The sequence below is a fragment of the Aythya marila genome, assembly GCF_965140915.1.
Source record: "Aythya marila genome assembly, chromosome: 3".
NCBI lineage: Eukaryota > Metazoa > Chordata > Aves > Anseriformes > Anatidae > Aythya > Aythya marila.
The window spans coordinates 32087032-32108486 of NC_139044.1; the positions used below are offsets into that span (position 1 = coordinate 32087032).

General features: G+C 42.0%; 1 protein-coding gene across 5 annotated transcripts in view; it reads left to right on the plus strand.

The window, feature by feature from the left end:
- The first annotated feature begins 828 nt into the window (after window positions 1-828).
- BIRC6 (baculoviral IAP repeat containing 6) overlaps window positions 829-21455 on the plus strand; it is a 181110-nt gene continuing 160483 nt past the window's right edge. For all 5 annotated transcript variants that reach the window (XM_082757615.1, XM_082757618.1, XM_082757619.1 and 2 more), the window contains exons 1-6: window positions 829-1250; window positions 14006-14187; window positions 16995-17132; window positions 17574-17767; window positions 19665-19776; window positions 21055-21137. In XM_082757615.1, the coding sequence (XP_082613741.1) occupies window positions 953-1250; window positions 14006-14187; window positions 16995-17132; window positions 17574-17767; window positions 19665-19776; window positions 21055-21137 (1007 nt within the window). In that variant the 5' untranslated portion in view covers window positions 829-952. The remainder of the gene's footprint in view (window positions 1251-14005; window positions 14188-16994; window positions 17133-17573; window positions 17768-19664; window positions 19777-21054; window positions 21138-21455) is intronic.

The following is a 21455-nucleotide window of genomic DNA, read 5'->3' on the forward strand; positions in this document are numbered from 1 at the left end:
CTGAATTAAGACATTCCTATTCCTATATATAAATATATTCCTATTCCTATACCTGTTATCGATCTCAGCCTTTGGGCCTATGAATAAATTCTTGGGCTAACAAAGATATATGGTTTGGTATGCATGGAAACTTTATGTCCCTTTGGCAGAACGTTCCCTTTCCAAGATGAAACACCTGATTTCAAGGTAGGGAATTCTATCTGTAGAAGAGATTTGGACACAAGCTTTGGACAAGCTTCTGCATATAGCAGAAAGAAAAACGCACAAACCTGTCTCCCTTCGCTGTGTATCCTATAGGTTGTATTATCCAAAAGCTTACACCTACCTGAAAATTACGTGAAAGCACCTGTTTGGGCGTAGAGACGGGATGCAGGTGGAGGAGGTGTGCTTTGGACTTTGTCTTTAAGGTTTCTCCTGGAGTAGTGAGGCAATGCTTCAACGCTGCTTGGCTGTCAGAACAGCGTGGAGCAGCTCAGCCCCCACAGACAGCTGTGCTTCTGGGGGGTTTTCTTACTCTTTCTTCAAATAGACACTTATTAATGTATTTTCATCCTCCTGAAACCTCTGCTAACTGGGGTCCTTTTACTAAACCCCCCAATTTGTAGGGGACCCCATTAGCATTGGCGCTCCGCCATGCCTGGGGTCAGCAGCATCCTCTCCTCCCTTCCTCCTCCCCTCCCCCTGCGCATGCGCAGCACCCCCGCTGCCCCCTCCCCTGCCCGCAGCCGCTCTCCCCCCTCCCCTCCCCTCCCTTCCCCTCCCCACTCGGGGCCCGGCGCTCCGTTCCGCATCCGGCGCGCTTGCGTCACTTCCCGCGCACGCTGGCGCTCTCCCTCTCCCCGTCTCCCCGGCCCCGGCTGCTGACTGGCGGCGGCGGCGGCGGCGGCGGCCGGGCCTGGCAGCGAGCGGCGCCCCCGGGCCTCCTCTCCTCAGGGCGGCGGCGGCCCGCGACATGGCGGCGGCCTCCTGCTCCTCCGCACCGGCTCCCCCAGCCGGGCCCGGCCCCGGTCCCGGCTCCGGCTCCGGCTCCGGCTCGGGGCCGGCCCCGGCGGCGTCGTCGGCGTCGTCCGGGCCGGGCCCGTGCGAGTGGCTGCTGCTGCGGGACGGCTGCCTGCGCTGCGACGCCGAGGGGCTGCGCAGCCTGTGCTACCACCCGGCCCTCAACGCCATCCTGGCCGTCACGGCGCGCGGCGCCATCAAAGTCATCGACGGCACCTCCGGGGCCACGCTGCAGGCGTCGGCGCTCAACGGTGAGCGGGGGGCGAGGGGCGAGGGGTGAGGGGTGAGGGGGGGGGGGGCGGTGCCGTCCTGTGTGGGTGCCACAGGTGATCCCGCTCGGCAGAGGGGCCTTCCAGCTCCATCCCTCATCCCCTCATCTCTCGTGGCACAGAGTTTTTTAAGAGCAGAATCCATCCCAAAGCTATGTAGCTATTCATCTTAAATATACCTTTGCGTCGCTCCTCAGGCTGCCACATATCTCGACTGCCTTTCATGCTAGTAGCACTCCCTCGGGTGTTACGGTGAGGAGGCAGGGTTGTGGACAACCCTGTGGACAACGTCTGTGGAGTCTAGACCCCAGTATCTCTGCAGCTGTGAAGCCGTGCTCTTGGTCACCCATTTCTCTTTGTACCCTATTTACAGTCTAGGTCCATAGGAAAAGATCCACGTGTGATTGACACAGCTTCCCCCCCCCCCCCCAGTTCATTAATGGGTCTTAAGCTGTGGTAGTTGTCAAAATATTGTGGGGTTTTCTTCTGGTATGTTGTGAGACCAGTCCTTGGAACAGAAAGATTTGCTTTGTACTGCTTGTGTGTTTAGGCTCTCCTTAGAGTTGTATAGATGAGTGTAACTAAGAGGATCGGGTTTTGCTGAGGGATGTCAGTGAAGGATTGATGGTTGTCACCTGCATGGGGCACAGAAATGCCAGGAATGGTGCGGAGATGACAGAGTCTAGGTACTGCAGGTACTTCTGCTTTAAGAACCAGCAACTATTCTGTCAACCTGAAAAGAATAGAACAAAAAAAATCTGTCATTTCTTTTCATGATTTAGAGTAGATGTATTTTTAAAAGGTTGGAGAAAAAATAACTTATGGAATTATTGAGCAGCTGTCGACTGCTTTTGTAGCTTGGTTGTAATGAAAATCAGACTCTTGTGTGGTGTTTCCCGCTTTCTTCGGAATTCAAATCACTCTGCTTTTAAAATTCTGTGTTTTTTTGTGTTTTTTTTTTTGTTTGTTTGTTTTTCTCTATCTTGCTTTCTCCTAAAGTGCTTTTATTGTTATTAGTAACTTAATTTCTTTATTTTTTTTAAACTATTGCCAGAATTTGAGAATTGCTTCTGAGCTCTGGAGGAAGAGGGCATAAATTTGGGAGCTTAATTTATAATTGGTTGGCTGTGTAGGAAATGTTTAATTCTCAGGGGCAGAAGAAGGCGTGAACTTTAAATCAGTCGGAGCTTTTTTTTTTTTTTTTTTCCATTTTACTGTGATAAAAGCCTTGCAAGGGATTTGATTTAGTATTCAAAACGCTAATGGTAATTCTTCTCTGAATAGTAACTATTTAAAAATAACTTCCTGCTCTGCTTCTGTTACGCACATTCCCCCTGTATACCTCCCTTACTGTCAGTCTTCCCTGTGACAGTCAGAGCGACTGCAAGAGGAGGATCCTACTCCTCCTCACACCAAACGGAATTGCTTGCAAGCTACCCAAATTTTTTCTGCTCCTGGGTGACTGATGATTACGTTAATGGAAAAAAATTGATAACCTCGGTTTAGCTTGAAGAAACTTGAAGCGAACATCCTTGCAGGTTCAGACTGGCGTGACTGTCAGAAGTCAGGTGCATCTCAGCAGTCGGTCCCCGAGGCTGTTATTGACTGTGTTCATTCCTGTTCTCTCCCTCTTCAGCCCTTCTCTGGGAAGAGGAGGAAAAGGGAATTCAACTGTTCTCAGATGTCCGCGTGCTCTGTACAGCACAAACTCTTTTCATGTAGGGTAGCAGCAGTTGAACACTCAGACCTGTAGACTGGCTCTGTCCCTGTTCCCTCCACTGACATAAATGACAGGTCAAAGGATATTGTTGTTACAGGGACTTCTGGTGCTGCAACTAAAAATAGAGTCCCTAGGAATTAAAGCTGCCGCTCTTGGGAGACTGCTGCCCTCCTTGGTAACTGGGGCTTTTGCCCTGCCAAAAGTTTTCTGGTGGACAGAAAGGCTGTTGCTCATTACCTAAGGGAAAAAAAAATAATAAAATATATATGTATATAACCGTCGCAGCTTCTCCATCTAGAAAGTGGAGGAAGAAAAAGGATCGCCTATTACGGGAAAGGGAAGAATAAAATAAAATACCACCAAACCCTGGTGTTGCTTTCATCTGCAGTTGCAGTTCACGGCACCTATATTAATATGGTTAGCTCTGAGCTCCTTCTTAGTGAAAAGACTGCACCTGTGGAGTACTCAGTCTGGTGGAGCAGTAGAGCCTGCCTTCATTAGGATGTAAATACTGATTGCTTTCTTCAGCGTGTTAAAGAACAAGACAAAAGACTGAGAGGCAGCAGGCAGTTCAGTTATAGATCGGGTCTTCCCCATGCTTCCGAAGATCCAGCTGTAGCCTCTGGCCTTAGTGTGTCAGTGTCTGGTGTTAACATCATTGGTCTGATGTATCAGATGAGCCAGAGATTGTTCTTCTGTGCCCAAGCTGTAGGAATTCAGTGAGGACTATTCATGCTTTTTGTTCCTCTCCCACACTTTTATGTGATACAACTCTGAGTCTTCTTCAGACCTGCCTACTGAACGTGTGATCATCTTTCACTATTTCAGTCCGTTCCCTGGGTGGACGTTGCAGGTGTATTCAAGAGCACCAGGTCATTGCTTGGAGCAGCTCAGAGTTTGAGAGTGAATAAGAGCTAAGGGGAAAATCGGGTGATCCTGTAGCATTAATCTTTGTCTTACCTGGCTGTGTGGTTGTTCTTTCTGTTCTGCCAAAGCCTTTACGTGATGGCTGGCACACGGTGCTCCTCAGAGAGGCCGGCTGGGAAATGCAAGGACAATTCCCGTGATAACTGGATGTTGGCGGTTCTGTGTTTGTTGGTAGTGGTCACTCAGGACTAACAGGAAGCTGTCCTGCGTGTCTGTCAGGCTCTTTATTCCCTCTTAGGGATTCAAGTATTTGTGTGCTTCCAGTTTCGAGTTGAACACTTGCACCCGAAGAGCACGAAGGGTCCAAATGTCAGTCTCTAGACGCAGTGCTCTAAGGAAGAGCCTTCTCCTCTGCCTCAAAGAACAAACCAAAACAGACAAAAAGAACAACAAAAGCAAAGCAAACTTCAGTCATCTCAGGTGACTCTCGGTGTGTCCAAACAGATGTTTGATGGATCAGATCCTTTTATTTACAAATCAAGGAAGAAAACTGCTTGAACTGGGAGAGTGCTGTGATTCCCAGGGAAGCTTGACCAGGAACCTGTTAAGGAACTGGGATGTTCTGGCTGATGGGCAGTCCCCATCTTGAAGGTTTCTGTAGGTTTTTTTGAGATGAATTTGTCATAGTAATGGCTTCAGAGCCTTGTTTGCTAACATGCATAGTGTTTCATGGCTCAAGTCTTCTAAATTACTCCAGAGTCCCTAAAAGTGATCAAAAAATACAGACTTCTGAATCCAAGTGCTTCATACAGGGCAGAATCTGGTCAGTGCATATACATAACAGTTTCAGCAGGGGAAGAAGAGGCTGCGTTATCACCAGAAGCCCCTTAGCCACCGGTCCTCCTACAGAAGAACTGAGAAGGAAATAGATCCCAGCCCAGGAGAGTCATCTGTGGCAGCAAGCTGGGGAGTGCTGCTTGTCCTCAGCTGTGTTACTCTGAAGTACGGAGCCTTGGCAATCCCTCTGGGGATATCCTGTCCTGTTCCTTTTTGTTTCGTTTCCATGTGGTACAAGAGGCAAAACTAGAAGAAAAGATTCTCCTTTGCAGTGCAGACCCGGTACAGCTCGGAAATCACAGAGGGAGCGTGCGCTTTGTGTAATCTCTTGGAAGAACCTGTTGGGATACTCTGCTGTCCCCTTCTAGGCTTGAAGGAGTTGCAGGCAGCAGCACTTCCAGGAGTTCAAAGCTCACCGCAGTACCACTCACGTTGCCTAGGGATCTGCTGCAGCCCACCTTGCTTTTGAGTGTGCTTGGACGTGGCTGACAATGCTCATCTGGGAAAAACATTTCTCAAAGAGGTCATTCCATTGATGTATGTGATCCTAAGGTTATTCATGGAGAGTCTTAAGCCCTAGAAAAAGCAGGATAGGAGATCTGTTGGATTTGAGTTGTGTTTAATACCAACAATGACTGTAGACCACCACGTGCTCTGTTCACTTGCTAGCTTAATCAGGGGACATCACACTTGATGCTCACCTTGCAAGACTATCAAGATGCTGTCAGCTGGTACTTCCAGCTCTGTGGGAGCACGTCTGGATTGTCTTCTGCAAAAGCTAACATAAAATAAAAATAGAGATCTCTTTGCATGTCTTTAAAGGAGTTTTTACATTAGGATGTTTATTGCAGGGATCCAGAAGTAACAACAAACAGTGATGCAGGCGTATGCGATGTTGCCAGACAAGAGAGCAAAACTTGCCGGATTATTCATATCTGGCTGATGGATTCGTGGCTGTCATCACAACAGTAGCACTGTACGAGTAAAGGTTTCAGATTGCTTAAAGTCAGAAAATCAAAAATTTCCTAGACCTGTGCAAATGGACTCTGAAAAAGGTCTTCTGCAGGCAGGAAGATGTGTCTTGAAATACTTCTAGCTGACCTGAAGAGGAGTTACTGTGCTCTGTGCCTGGGATTTGACCTTTGCCTTCCTGCTGTGTTCCATCTCAGGTAGTTGAGGTATTTCTGGTTGGTGTGAGAAGTCCCGAGGTTTTCAACCTCAGTACCAGTTGTGGTCCATCTTTGGTCAGGACAGCTTTTAATATGCTTATGTGACAAACCCTACAGCCCAGCTCCCAGTCATGTCGCACACCAGATTATGCAAAACAGAGAAGAAACCTGGCAGAAGTACGTTCTGGCAGAGAGAACTGATCAGTTCAAGTCCAGAACGTTATGAAAGCAAGCAGATAAACCTCTGTTGGACCTCAAGTAAGGGCAGCATGAAGAAGGCTTTTGCTTTGGATTGCTCATCTTAGAAAGCTTATCTTTTGGTCTTTTGAATGCTGAGGTGCTCAATGATCTGGATCTGATACACCCTCCTCTGCTATCACTGGTCCTGCCTAGCAGCTGACTGGCTGGGAAGGACACCTTTCTGAGCCCTTGCTAATAAAACTTGTAACTGTTTTTATGGTTCCTGCTGCATTGGTGTCCGTAACTGAAGTGATATGAAACATCAAGGATTTTGTAACACAGAGTATAAGAAAAATGTGTCCTAGACTGTAGATTCAGTCTTTGTTTCTGCTGATCTTTTAACAAAGATTGTGTCTGGTTTTGGTGTGTGGCGTTGACCTGTTAGTGCGGGTTTTCTTGCCAAGTTACTTTCAAATCAGGAAACAAAGCTGTCTACCCTCACTGTTATGGGGATTCTTTAAGTCTCTCTGAACAGTATGACATCCTTCAGAAATGCTTCTTCAGGATGTCTTGGAAATGGAAATAAGGTTTACAACTCCAGGACAACCTTTGAGTGTATGATGCTGTGCCCGGGCGTGTTAGGAGATAGCTCGTTGTGTGTCGTCTGTTCCCCTGGGATCTGTACTGCTCACCAGTTCTGTATTTTTAAATAAAAGATTTACACGTGGATCAGCTCACTTTCCTGATGGGGCTTAAGTGATGCCCAGGATTGCTTTCTGCCGGTAGAAAGCTGTGCTGTAAATAGTTAATGCTCCCTTAATTGCAGCAACCGCGTGCTGGCACCAGACGAGCACCTTGCACCAAGTGGACGCTTGCAGAAAGAGCAGTCACTGCCCTCTGCTCTTCCTTTTGTGCTGTGCTTGTGGACACCAACACCTGCAGCTTCTTTTGGGTTCTGTGGGGTCAGGTGTTGGGTTTGGTATTGGCCTGATGCCTTTGCTGTGGGAAGGCTGTGAGGATTTGGTAAGGCCCCGGTGCACACCACTAGGCAAAAAGCAGACGGGAAGTCTGGTATAAGCAAAACATTGTTTGAAGATTTGCATGTATGTCAGGGGAGAGAGCGCTGCGCTGATAAGGATGATGCACGAGAAGGGGGAAAAAGGCCAGTCTTTGTTTTACTGCCCAGCTTAAAAGTGTAAAAATATGGAAATAACAACTTACCTGTCACATAATGATGCTTAAAAGTGTCTTGGGGTATCTGCTAAGGCTGTTCAGTGAGTGTTTTACGGATATTTTTTGTGTTACTTGGAGGAGGAGGGAATTTGCATGACAGTTAAGTGGTCTTGAAGGTTAGTATCATCCATGGAAACGTGTGTCCCGCCCCCAGTGCAGGTTAGTGAAGGCTTGCACAGCGTGCTGCCGGCCAGGCAGTGCTTCAGCCTGCTCTGCAGTTGGTGGAGGGAGAGCTCTTCAGTCCGCTGCACTTCCCTGACCTGAGTGAAGCAACCAAAATCCTGGCTGAGCATCTGGCAGCTGTAGAAGAAGAGTGTGATAAACTGTTCACTGGGTGACAGGCTACAGAAACTGGCAGGAAAAACTACTTCAAGAAAGTAAGGGTGTTGTGGAGAAATGTTGTGGCAGATTCAACTGACCTCTCTTCTACTGGATCCTACATCCAGGCTGAGTTGTAAATGATGGCACATGGCACTGCTAGATAGACTTTGTTTTAATAGTGGATTTTTTTCTGTTTTCTATAGCTTTTGTAAGCCAGAATTAACAAACAGTTGTAGGTTTCCTTTCCAGGTAATAACGCAGAAGGCTGTACTCTGAACTTTTGGAGGAACTTGCCTCCCATTGAAGCAGCATGGCAAGCCCAGGCTTCCAAGGCTTAAGTTAACCTTTGGGAATGCCCCCTTATAGTGACACTGAAGTTCAACTTGCTTGGTCACCATGTTCAGATATCCTTATGCTGCGTGTAGTTGTCTTAAATGTACAAGTTCCTTCATTTTTGCCAGTTCTTACGCAGCATTTGAAAATTCATCCTAAAGAGTACTTCCACTTGTAAATATAGCTTAAACACTAATGGATCTAGCCTGCTCTACTTCAGCTTTCTTATATGGAAGCAATTATCAGGGGAAGAAAAACTCCTGTGAGAATGCATTTAATTAATTTGAAGTCCTCATAAGAATTCAGCGGAGCCGGAGCCTGGTGTTCTGGGCTCTGAACTGACTCATAATGACAGAATGAGATCTTGCACTTGTGCTAGAAATATGAAATACCAGCTAAATGCTCAGCAGCGATCATGTAAGCAATTACTGGAGAAGTCAAAAAAAAAAAAACAGAGAATATAAGTGCATCTCTGTGCTGTCACGTGTGCAATTTTACTTATTTCCACTCAAAAGGAGTCTAACAGAACTACAAATGTAAGGCAGGCAGTGGGTTACCTGTGCAAGACAACCCAATAGACCATGAATATTCAACCCAAAAAATGTGATGGAGAGTTGGAAGTGGGAAGGTAGGAGTGTGAGAGAGGTTTGCAAAGTTCTGGGTTTGTGGAAAACGTAAGTTTGGATTGAACTGTCTCTTCCAGCATGGTCTGGAGGGCATCAAAAGAAATGATCAGGTGCCCAATTTAAACCAATTGCTAGAAACGGTACCACATGCAGCTCTTGGCTACAGACGATTGTGGATGCTAGATGTTTAGGTGGAATCACAGCAGCATTAGACAAAGAACATGTTGTACACGTACCTTTTCTTAAATGATTTACTGAACATTTCATTTAGAGCACTGTCTTGGATAAAATATGCATCCTTCCTCCGACTCAGTTTGGTTACTCCTGTGTACAGTTATCTTTCTGCACGTGGCTTCAAAATCGTTGAGCAGAGCTACTGATGTTTGCCCCTCAACTCCTATCCTATCCTGTGTGGTGAGTTTAGACCCATAAGACCTTGCACTTGTCCTTGTTGAAGTTCACAAGATCCCCGTCAAGCCATTTCTTTGGCTCTTTGAGGTCCGTTTAAATGGCAGCTCTGCCCTTTAATGCCTCAGCTGCCTCGCTTCCCTCTCTCCTCCCATTTGGGGTCATCACAGTCGAGCTGAAGGTGCCTTCTGATCCATCGTCCAGGTCACCGATGGAGATAGCAAGCCCTGTCAACCTTTGTATGCCACTGTAGCTGTCTGCCAGCTTAGTGTTGAATCATTAACTCCCAGCTTCAGGCCTGGGAGTTCAGGCAGTCCTCCAGCTTGGTGTTTCGGAAGCTCTTTACAATTTGGGACTTGGACAAAGAAAGGAGGAAAAAACAACTAGACCTGTTCCTGCCAAACAGACCTGGAGTTTTAAAAGTGCCATAACTGGAGCTGTTTTCTCCCGTTAGAGACTGCAGGGTACGTAATGGGTGAACTCAGCTCCTCTGGCCATTTTAGTGACAGAAAGAGGAACTGGTTGTAAACATTTCAGCTGGCAACGGTTTTGTTGTGAAATGCTGTGATGGGAACCGCTCTAGAAGAATGGGGACTTCCCGGTGCTGACCTGCAGAGCGTTCTTTGCCTGTCTCTGGGTCCGTGTGGATGCCCTGTAACCTGCCTGAAATTTCCCAAATAGATCTTCCCTGAAAATCATAGTTCTTATTTGGAGAAAAACTGTGAAAAAGACACTGTCTTTTTTTTGTTTGTGATCTGGAAGCTTTTAAGAGTTAATGTTAACTTCTGTTATGAATTCCTTGATCGGACACGTCTGGTTAATATTCCTGTGACAGCCTCCCATGTTTTGGGCCAGGTCACACACCTTCCTACACCCCTTTAACAAGAAGTATTAAACCCTGCTCTCATACAGTGAAACCGATACTGAAACGATTCTGTCCTGCTTGAAGCTAAAGGAAAAGATAAACTGTAAGTCACGTGCCTTGTTCTTGATTAACGAAATCCAATTTTGGCACATGCTGGAGTTGCAAATAAAGTGCAGGCACTTGGCAATGCTGAGCTGGGTGTTTCTGCCTCCTTTAGCATTCCTGCTGCTAGAGATCAATTTTAGTGTTTTTTTCCTGTTTCAGCTCTAAATGTGGTTTTGGTTTCTTCCTTCATTTTGGACTGCTGTTCCCAGTGATGTGGCAGATAGAGGTGTAAGTACGTAGTGGGATTTAAAAGTGAAAGCGTTGCTCATGTAGGAAACAAGGAGGTTTAAGCATGTCCAGTTCATTCATCTAAAATGGCAACTTCAACTTGTTTGCATCCAAGAGATTCCTTTCCACCCTTATCCTTCAATTTGGGGAGTTTTTCTCTGGGGAAAGAAGGGGTGCACAGAGTGTCTCCAAGGTGGCAGCAGAGTGCTTTGCTGAGGTGACGTTTGGTGCAAATCAGGGGCTGGAGCTGGACCTCGAAGGTACGGAGCGCTGCTGAAGTTTGCACTGAAGGTGCAGGAGGAATAAGAGAGGATTGACAGCTGCTAAATTCAGTGCTGATGAGCAGTCAGGGCCTGGTTTGTCCTGCCACATCCATCTTCTTGTTACTGAGTTCCCAAATGTTCATAAGTGCTAGGTCTTTGTTTCCTTCTGAGCCACTGATGTAGAGCACTTCAGAAACAATCTTTTTTTTTTTAAACCAGACCATTTCCGTGGTTTGCTTACTTGCTGTCCTTTTACTGTCTGTTAACCTGGCTTGTGGAAGAAGAATTTCACACAGCCTGTTCCCATGAGTGGTAATATCTCCTAAACTTAAAGCTTTACACCTACACTTGACAATACAAAGGGGAAGATAAAGTTTTGTTTTTAATTCTTATAGTAAATTTTAAGGACTTTGGCAGTTGTACCATTCTCTTCCCTTGAGTTTTTGGATTCTCTTCCTTTAAACAGCTTGAGATGTTGAAATCTAATGATGCAAAGTTAAAAGGACAGGCAAAGCTTTTGAACTCCAAACCTTTATGTGCTTTGATTCCGATGGCTGCAGTATTTTGAAGTGGGCGCTGGGATCTTGTTTGGGTGTTTTAGTTTAGATTGCAAGAGGAAAAAACGGTATCAGTGCACATGAAGTGTGTTTTGCTGAGCTGATGGGAGTTGTATTTCTGCAAAAATATTACTTGGAGTTCTCAATCAAAAGGCCTTGCTGCGTCCATAGGTAGAAGTGATGGATGTCCCTGTAGGTGGTTGGCCTTGGATCTTGGCATTATGGAAGCCTTGCTATGATGCATGCATTTACTGCTCTCACGTTATAGCTGTAGATAAGTCCTACTTGGCTGTAACTTAGATATTATTTGTGTTTTGTTTATTTTATTTTTTATTTTGCATGCTGTGCATTGGGAGTGTCCTGTCAAGAGATTTACTAACTGCTATATGTTTTAGTGCCGTTCCTGGCTAGCAGTCTTCAAGGTGGCTTGACTTTTTTTTTTTAATATTAATTAAAATTTTAAATATTTTTATTAATTTAAATTATTTAAAATTATTTAATTTAAAATATTTTTTAATATTGTAAAAAGACCACAGGTGTTCCTCTCAACAGTGACCTGCATCTCTTCGTGTTGGTGGCCACGCGTTTTCATTTAACAGCCACTTTCTTTTCAGCTGTAGCCTCACTGGGGCTAAAACTCTCTATAAGCAGAGAAACTGCAAGAAGCTTTTTAGTTCTACTCCTTAAAAAGCCAGGCCAAATGGGTGCTTGGTTTGGTTCATCGTGATGCCTGCAGACAAGGGGGCACAATCAAAGCTGCTTAGATCTTTATGTATTCTACAGGCAAGCTGGTTTTCTCTGATAGATTTTTTCATAGGTCAAATTTCTGAGCACAGGAAATTGCTGGTCTCTGTTCTGTACTGTGTGACACACGGAAGGTGGAGGGGAATGTTCCCTTTCTCAAATTCTTCATTTTTTGCAATCTGTTGTTTGTTTGCTTTGCTTTCAGCTCCCCAGGTCACTGGCTGTAATGTTGCTGTAGGTGACATACCATAACTTAATGCGCTGTTGGACTCTCACTTCCAGCGTGCTAGCAGCCAGGTTTCCTTAAAGGAACTGACAAAAAGCTTAACAATTTCTTTGTGATTTGCAGTGGTATTAATCCTAGACAGATAAGCCAGAGATGTTGAGAGGAACTGCGATCTGCTTGTGCTAAGGCTGGAAAGCAGAGTTGGACAACAGTTCAGAGGCTACTCATGTTGTAAGCCAGATGACTGCAGAAGGTGTTTCCCTGGGTTTTGGAGCAATGCTCAACACCGATGGCATAATTTCCTTGAAGTTTCTTAGGCTCAGATTAAGGTAGCTTGTTTGGGATTTATGTGCTTCAAATAAAATGCAGCTGGCAACCGTAAGTAATGTTCTAGAGCTAGTTTAGCCAAAATCTTTCTGGCATGTAAATAACCAAAGTATTTGGAAGCCCCGTGAGAATCACAGCTGTTGGGACTTGGGCTGTAGTTAGAAGGTTTTGCTTTGTTTCGTAACAGTAAAAATAGTGTCTTGATTAGGCATGTTGTCTACCTCATAATTAATCTTCATTGTCTTGTAAAATTGGGACTGCTCGCACAGAGGGTATTTGTTAGCCAGGTGGTGGTTCACACAGGAGATTTCTTTAACTTCGCTGCAAAAATGGTTTAAGAATAAAACAAATCTAGCCTTAAAAGCCATATGGGACCAGGGCTCCTACAGGCTGCTTAACTCATACTCAAAGGGCATGAACATACTCCTGTGGTTGACAGGAAATCAGAAGTGGCTGTGCTGTTGGCACGGCCCAAAAAGGTGAGCTGCTTTTCTCATCTTCCCTAAAAAGAATAGGAGAGAAGTGATGGGTTAAAGAAAGTGTCCTGTTGTGATCTGGCAAGTTCAAACTTATATTTGAATTTTTGTAGAAACCGTTATTTTTCTATAGAAGGACTTGTTTCCTTGCCTGCCGCTGTGTTGTCTGTAGAAATTCTTGTGTGAGGAATGCCAGGCTGTTACCAAAAGGACCCTTTTTTAAAGGTGAGGTAGGACCAACAGCTTCTCCACTATCGAGTGATTCTGGGGCTCTTCAAGTGTTTCTGACTTCAGTAGCAATGCTTACAACTGAGTATACTTCACGCAGACAAAGGCCTATATTTTGTGTCCTATATTTTCAGTATGCGTGAGTCATTGGTTCAGAAAATTTGGTGACGAGGGCTGCTGACATTTAGTCTTGTACTGTTTTTGAGAGAGGATGCTACAAATGCAGCGTGGTCAGATTTATGTTTCCTCCATTCGAGAAGGTTTAATTTCTGTTTATCTGTATCAGAGTGTGGAGATGAAAGAATTTCGGATTGTAGTTGTCTTTATCTGGATGTTATCTACCAAAATTATGTCTTTTTAATTAGTTGTAATAAAAACAGCATCTAGCATCTGAAGAAAGAGGAGAACAGGGACAGGACTTGAAAGAGAACAGGGACAGGACTTGATTAACACAAAATTTAAGGAAACTCCTGTTCCTGTGCAACAAGAAGAGCTCTATGTTGCCTATCCAGAGGTTTCAGCTTTGCCCTTCGCATGATGTATCTCTGTGCTTTTAACATGTAGCAGCAGCTTACATTTTCAGTGAATTCACACACTTTGCTTTCTACACAGGTCGTGTATTACATCGCGTTAGTTTTACAATCCAGCCAGCCTCAGACACATGACAGCATCGAGTGTTTAAACATTTGGGCTCATGCCCGTTGCCACAGCCTCTGTTTACATCTGCTGACAGCCACCCCTGGCAAACATCTCTGACCTCTCCCTGGCATCGTGTGTGCAGAGCAGAGAAGAAATAAACTACCTTAACGTCTAGAAGAACACATCTGTCGTGTGTCTCTGACGATGTACAGGTGGAGGCAGGGTGAAGCTTTGATGAAAGGTGTCGTAGCTAATATGCTAGTTTTGATTACCCTGGGAGGCAGAGATTTACCTGAGTGTTACATTACTTTCCAGAACAGATATTATAGGTCTCTTATAAAAGCTGTTTTCTAATAAGATTTTTTTTTTGTCTTTTGCTTTACAGCTAAACCAGGTGGACGGGTGAAATGTCAGTATATTTCTGCTGTGGATAAAGTGATCTTTGTGGACGATTACGCAGTAGGATGTAGGAAAGATCTCAATGGCATCTTATTGTTAGACACAGCTCTGCAAACACCTGTTTCAAAACAAGATGACGTGGTTCAGCTTGAATTGCCGGTTACAGAGGTAAGATACAGGAGGAAAAAAGTATGTAAATAACTGTCAATAATACTGAAACCAGATGTTTGTCCTGGAGTTTCTGGTGTGCTATTAACAGCGTGTAATGGTTAAGTTTTTTAGTTATTGGTCATCACAGAGCAATAGCTTCTTGTGGTTATTCCTATCTCAAACAAATGATGCCTTGCCTCATCAGGAGCACGTTATTTCAAACAAAGGAACTTCAGTGATCAGAAATAAGGACTCATTTCCAGAGTATTGTCAATGCTTATGTATAGCATATGCTCTTCTAAAAGTTGGTCTGGGCTGCTAGCATTCTTGGTCTTTTAAGATTGTTTTTTGTACAGGCTTTCATGGAAAAAATGTCAATTATAAAAGCAGTTAATATGACGTTGCCGCATGTGAAAAGTTAATGTTGGAATTGAATTTCTCTAATTAGGTCAGTTGGCCTGATTTGGGGGGAAAAAAAAAAAGAAAAGAAAAAAAAAAGAAAACAACACTTTTTTTTTTTCCCCTGCAAAATGTTTCTTTCTTTCATCTTTGGACCCCTACAGTTGCAGTAACATTGTTTGTGATTCTACCTGATTTGAGACAATATAACCCACCATGTAGTATCACTGTAAGGGAATCAAATGGATACATATTCCCTTAGGTGTATTGCTCAGGTTTGTTGCTTGGTTTGCCTTGGCTAGTGAAGTGTTTATTAGATGAGGTCGTATGTACATCAATATTATGTTGCCTAATACAAGATAGCTGACAAGGTCTTTGGTGATGAGAAAAGTAGCTTTCACCTGTGGAATAGAGAAGGCATGTAGGTCTGTGCAACAATTCAAATTCTAAGCGAGATGAATTCTTTCTTTGGGAAGAGCATAGAGCATCTGCCAATGCTAATATTTAGACTAGTACATACAGTCCTAAAATACAGTCAAAAAAAAAAAAAAAAGAAAAGAAAAGAAAAAGAGAACCAAGAAAAAAAAACTGGACTACTGGATCCGGATTCTGAATCTTTAAAGCACTTTGTGAAAAGCACAATTTCCAATTTGGGATGGGATAAATTTATACTGAATGATGCACTACCAACAAAACCGTAGCCTGAGCCATGATTTCAGACATTTTCGTGCTCTTGGAGAATTGAATGATGGGTGCTTAGTAGGAGTAACAGCAATAACCTGTTACTTCACAGAGGTTTCCGCAGAGACCTTTTCAGGTTCCTTACATTTGCTGCCACTGGCATCAATTTTAGACCCTTTGTGGTTACCTATGAAATCTTGGTGTGTGTGGCTAAATAGGAAGAGGGTGATAGGTCAGCATTTCCTTTTTTTTTTTTTTCTTTTTTTTCTCTCTCTGTTTTGCTGTCATTGGTTTGTAGCCTCACATTTTAATACCAACTGTGTCAGTTTTAGCTAAAGAATCTTTTGGTTTTAAAGAAAAAATTGCAGGCCCTTATTTCAGGGTTAAGATAGTAGCATTTCTCTGTAAAGGTCCTTTCTGTAGAAAGAAATTGGAAAATATTAAAGTTTGGCAGGGACCGGCTGGGAGAGGTGAAGACCAAATTGGTAAGATGGGAGAAATTTTGTTAGCCATCTTTTAATTGTAAACAGGAGTTACATGGACCTCAGAAAGTTTTAGCAGATATTAAACATCATTCAAATGCATCAATCCAATTCCTTCATCACAGGAAGATTAAGAACCTTTATCCAAGCAAGAGTATTTTTTGTTAGTCTGTAGAACTTCTCTGCAAATCTTTGCTCTTTAAGATAGGTCTGCTGGTGATGCAGTGCGTTGTGTGTGCATTTCTAATCGGCGACATTGACAAGCTGTGATATTGCCTTTATGCTGTTTTTACTTCTCCCTAGAACACTGTAAAATTATAAACATTTACAGTTCATCTGTTGATCTTCTGTCTTCTGTGAGAGATTTGTGAAGTATGAGTTTGTTGAAATCTGAGGAACAGACACAGGCTTAGCTAGGCGGCTGAGTGGCCTTATTCTGCTCTTTCCCCCTGAGCTCCCCAAGCTTGTAAGCAAGCGGCCATTCTGTTTGGAGCAGTTCCTGAGTGTTTTTCAGATGTAGCCTACTTAACAACAGGTACAGAATGCTCTGTGCTTGGCCCAAAAGGTCTACCTTTAAATCTTACCCGTGGACGTGAAACTAACGCTTAGTGGGGCAAACCAGAAACACATGGGACATGGAAGAAAAAGAAGTTGTGTAAATGGATGTTTACAGTGTTCTTTTCTAGTTGCGTTAGTTCTGAGTTGTAAAAATTCTCTAGATTTCAAAACCAGCCCATTTCCTTCTGCCTAGTTTTCCAACTTAATTTATTATACTAGCATTGTAAGTAATTTATCTATAATTTTGCTAGTGTTGTTTTGCTCTGTATCATCTGTTACTTTCCTTTATATATAAAGATACTCAGAAAAATGTCAAAACTTGTGGACTCATTTTTTGTCCCTGAAGGTGAATGAATCATTTTGAATGAAAACCACTGGGTAATACGTGATTTTATTTTGCTTGGCGTTAATATGTGATGTGTTAATTGTTTATGTGACTGAGTTGTTTAACATTTGGTAATACAGTACCTGAGGGAACTTGCAATAATTACTGAAATTACTGCAGATATTTATCCATTGGTTGGGCTACAAACTAAAATCTGGAACTGCTTGCTCAACTTTGGGTCTTCTGTGGGATTATGCTGATATAACATAAAACAAACTAGGTGTGCCAAAGTGCATTTCCCAGAATAACGAAACAGTTGTAGTTCTCGTCTGGAGCTATTTAACGTGGGTGCTAACTGCTCTTGCACATCTGCATTTTAGGCTCAGCAGCTGTTATCTGCTTGCATAGAAAAAGTAGATGTTTCTAGCACAGAGGGATATGACTTATTCATCACACAACTGAAGGATGGTTTAAAAAATACCTCACATGAAACAGCAGCAAATCATAAAGTTGCGAAGGTGAGAATTTGTTTTCCTACTGTCTAGCATGGATTCCCAACTCAAATTTGCTTGCATATCATTAACGAAGCATTCAGACTGCTTGACTTGGTGTGACGAATTTCTTTTGAAGAGGATGAAACATATTATGTGTTCCTTCTTATATATAGTTCTTCTATAGAACTATAGTTCTATAGTTCTTCTGAGGGAAATTTTACTTATTCAAAAAGAAACTAGCAGGGTGTAAGCTTAACATTTTAAACACACAAAATTTCCTTGCATCATTATGTCCATGCTGCTTTTGTGTGTCTGTTCTTGTATTACTTAAATTAACTGAAATCATGAAAGAATGCAATACATGCATTTCTTTTTGCTTTTGACACCTTTGTGAACTATTTGTTGTGTACATGTTAAAATCTTAAAACATATTTACCTGTGCACTTTTTTCCCCCCTTAATTTAGTGGGCAACGGTTATGTTCCACCTTCCTCATCATGTTTTGAAGTCTGTCGCCAGTGCCATTGTAAATGAACTCAAGAAGATAAATCAAAATATTGCTGCCTTACCTGTAGCATCCTCTGTGATGGATAGGTTATCTTACCTCTTACCCAGCGCACGACCAGAACTTGGTGTGGGACCTGGTCGATCTGTGGACAGGTAAGTAAAGACAAAATAAATGATGAATTTGACCCCTTAGTTGGATCAGGATAAGCTCTGGAATGACCTTATTCCCTGAAAGGGGGAAAAAAAATGAATTAGTCCTGCTCTGTATGTTCCTGCTCTTATACATACAGCTAATCAAGTGTTTAATGCAAAATGCACTGTACCTATTACTAAACTTAGAGAAACCTTTGAGTACCAGAATACTTATGTTTGGATTCTGACCTCTGTGCCTATCAGATGAATTCATTTTGTTCTTACTCCCAACATACATGTTCAGAAAGGTGACATATGCAGCCCTACGTTTAGGTCCCCAGGTGGTACTATAGCATGTTAATATGTTGTGTTCATCCACGTTTTATTCTTCATAATGTTTGGTTATGGTTGTGTCTGGACAGTATAGTGCACGTGACTAGTTACTTGAGTTACTGGCTGTACTCAGGCCGGTACTATAAACCTTCGGAGGCTGCAATGTTAACATATTCAGAAACTGCATGGCTTTAAGAGCTGGTAGATGCTTCTTCTGAACACAAAGTGCACACATTTGTCTACCAAAGTTAGAGCATACACACTATGCTACATCATGAAATCAATTCCTTTTCCTTCATGCAGGAAGGAGTTATGCCCTTGCTTTGTGTTTTAGAGGATAAAGTTTAGGAAGTTGTTACCTTTGGGTGTAAATGCAACTTCTGAACTCTCTAGTCACCTGCTATGTGTTTGGGATCAGAGAAAATTTACCTCATAGACTGTTGCTTCATCTCTTTCTGATCCAAGTGATAATGTGTAAGTAAGTGAGTAACCTATTATTTTAACCTTCGTAAGCTGAGACTAGTTAGAATGCTGATAAATCTTCAAAGTCTATAAATGAATGCCTTCTTGAAAGTTTCTATATAAATACTGTTTTGCAAGTATATCATTATATGTTATGGTTCAAATAATTAAGAAAAAAATATATGATTGCATCTCTTACCTCCCCTCCCCAAACTTCCAGGTCTACCTTTACCTCGCCATATTGTATTGTTGGTTAGAGCTCTCTGAGGTCAGTTTCTGAAGACGGTATAATGTCAACTTACGACACCCCTTTAGTGGTTGTTAAAAGAATATTTTATTTCCTTGGTGGGAAATGTTTCATATAACCATTCTCTTGCAAAGCAGCAAGAAGCTCTTGACACTGAGGGGAAGAAGCAAGAAGTGAGGCACTTTTCCATTGAACAATGTTAGTTCTTACAGCCATACGTACCTTTCTGTGCAGGATGGCATCTTATGGGATGATACTGGAGAACTTGAGTCAAGAAAAAATAAAAGATGATAGCTGTTTCTCACGTGCTATTTCAAATGAGAGATATGCACTGAAATTAAACAGGGAAGGTGGGGAAAAATTGTGCTTATTTTCCTTGTAGGTGTTGCATTTACAGAGGATTTCAGATTTTGTGATTAAATAGTTCGTAATTCTCAAATATTACAATATGCAGTAAGTGACAAACATTGGGAAGTTTGTACTGCATGTATTCAGTCAAGCTTAAAATATCCCACTGAGGTATTTTAAAATATGTATTTTCTTACCTGTTCAATTGATAAACCCAGATTTCTGCAGTAGTCATCATTTAAAAAAACAAACCACTTTATTCCACTTTTATTTATTCCACGTTTAAGGCCTCTAGGTTGTTGTGTACTGCTTTTGGTCCTTTGCTGAGGCACTTTAGGCACCTAAGTGAGAGAACTTTGTAACTTTCCTGTAACTGTTAATGATTATTTTAAATGTAAGCTATTGATAACTACCTGTGTTATTTCTAACAGTTGCTAAAGCATTGAAAATATCTCATAATTAGTTTACTTTGTTGGTTTTTATTTAGTTATTTAGTTTTGGATAATGTAGGTTTTTTTGCCTTTCTAGGTCTTTGATGTATAGTGAAGCTAACAGAAGGGAGACGTTCACTTCATGGCCTCATGTGGGTTATAGGTGGGCACAGCCAGATCCTATGGCTCAAGCTGGGTTCTATCACCAGGTAAAAGGCTTTGTTATTCGTAGTATTTGTTTCCTAAGTGAGGGTTTGGGGAGGAAAAAAGTAATTTATTTTTTTTTCCTTAATGGATTTCCAAAATAATTCAGAAAGCATAATGAAAAAATGTCATTCAGCTCTTTTTTTCTTACTGTTCCATATTTTCATGCCTTGAGGTTGCTTCTTTCTTGTACACATCACAGAAAACATTGTTCCAAATTAAGCATATAAAATGCTCATAAGTATCAGATAAATCTGAGTTAAATAAAGATGAACTGGGTAGTTACACAGCATCTCTTTTTCTCCTCATGAGATTGTTGAGTAAATATTCTTACTTTTTACAATACGAGTGAAGGAGAGAAAGCAGTAGGCCTGACACCAGATTTTTTTAACTACATTTTCCCAGTGGCACTTAAAGAAAACTATATTGTGACAAACAGCAGTCGTAGATCACATTACTAAATTATTGAGCTTACTGAATACTACAGCCTCAACATTTTACTCCACTACTCTTTTTTTCTATTCCCATTTTTCATTTTCTGAGGTTATTTTCACTGTAAAATACTTATGTATGGTATGGATGTACATAGTACATGTTGTTTGACATCCATATTGTCTGCCTTATGTCATCGCAACATTTGATAGGTTCAAATGGATAATGTTTTTCTTAAGTGCTCTTGAAAAGAGCATGTTCAGGAATTAAAATACAGGAAAAAAATGTTAGAATTATATCTGCATGTTCCCAAGTGTATCTCAGTGACTTGAAAAGTAGTCATGAAAATGCTAAATTTAAGAGAACGGAAAATTCTATTCTTTTCCTCTGTCACTTCAGCTTGTAACAACCATCTTTGCCGAGGAGTTGATATCGAATGCTTTATATTTCAGCAGATTGAAGGCATAATAGGAAATGTTTTTTTCAAATTGTATTTTTACAAGCATGCAAATGTACAGTTAAAATTTTGAAGCTCAGCAGAATTTTTGAACCTTATGAGTTTTCTCCAAAGAAAAAAATGTCTTAGTAGTAAAGCTGTTCACTTATGTTCTCATCTATTTCTGTGTGGCTTTTAATCAGTGGCTTGGGTGTTGTTTCTTGATCTCTTCTATAGAAATGTTGTGTATCAAATTTTTTAATGTGAAATATTTCCACTTTATGTAATTTTTGTCTTTTTATAAATTTGATGTTGTGTTTTGCTATGCCACTAGAAGGAGTGGACTCGGTTACCCACTTAGTGTTTTGTGTTATATAGCTGTATGAATTTCAAGTGTTCCTTCTTATTTTTATAGCCTGCTTCATCAGGAGATGACAGAGCCATGTGCTTTACCTGTAGTGTGTGTTTGGTATGCTGGGAGCCTACAGATGAACCTTGGTAAGTTCAATAATATTTGAAGTAAGTAGACAGGTTTATGCTGAAGATGTTAGAAATCTTGGAGGACAAAGGTCTCCATATCTCAGTAGAATTTCTGATGAATTTAGGAAGTTGCACTGATGAGAATGACATAGTACAATAAAATATTTTTTGATTATTCCCATGGAATCATTCTGGAAATCCAAACTTCTGTATGATACTAAAACCCAGAAATTGCAGTTGTTTTTCTTAATTCTGATGTGGTATTTCATTTCAAAGTCTTGACAAAAATGGCAACCGACATTTCTTTGCCTGGTTCTAAATCCAGTCTTCTATACA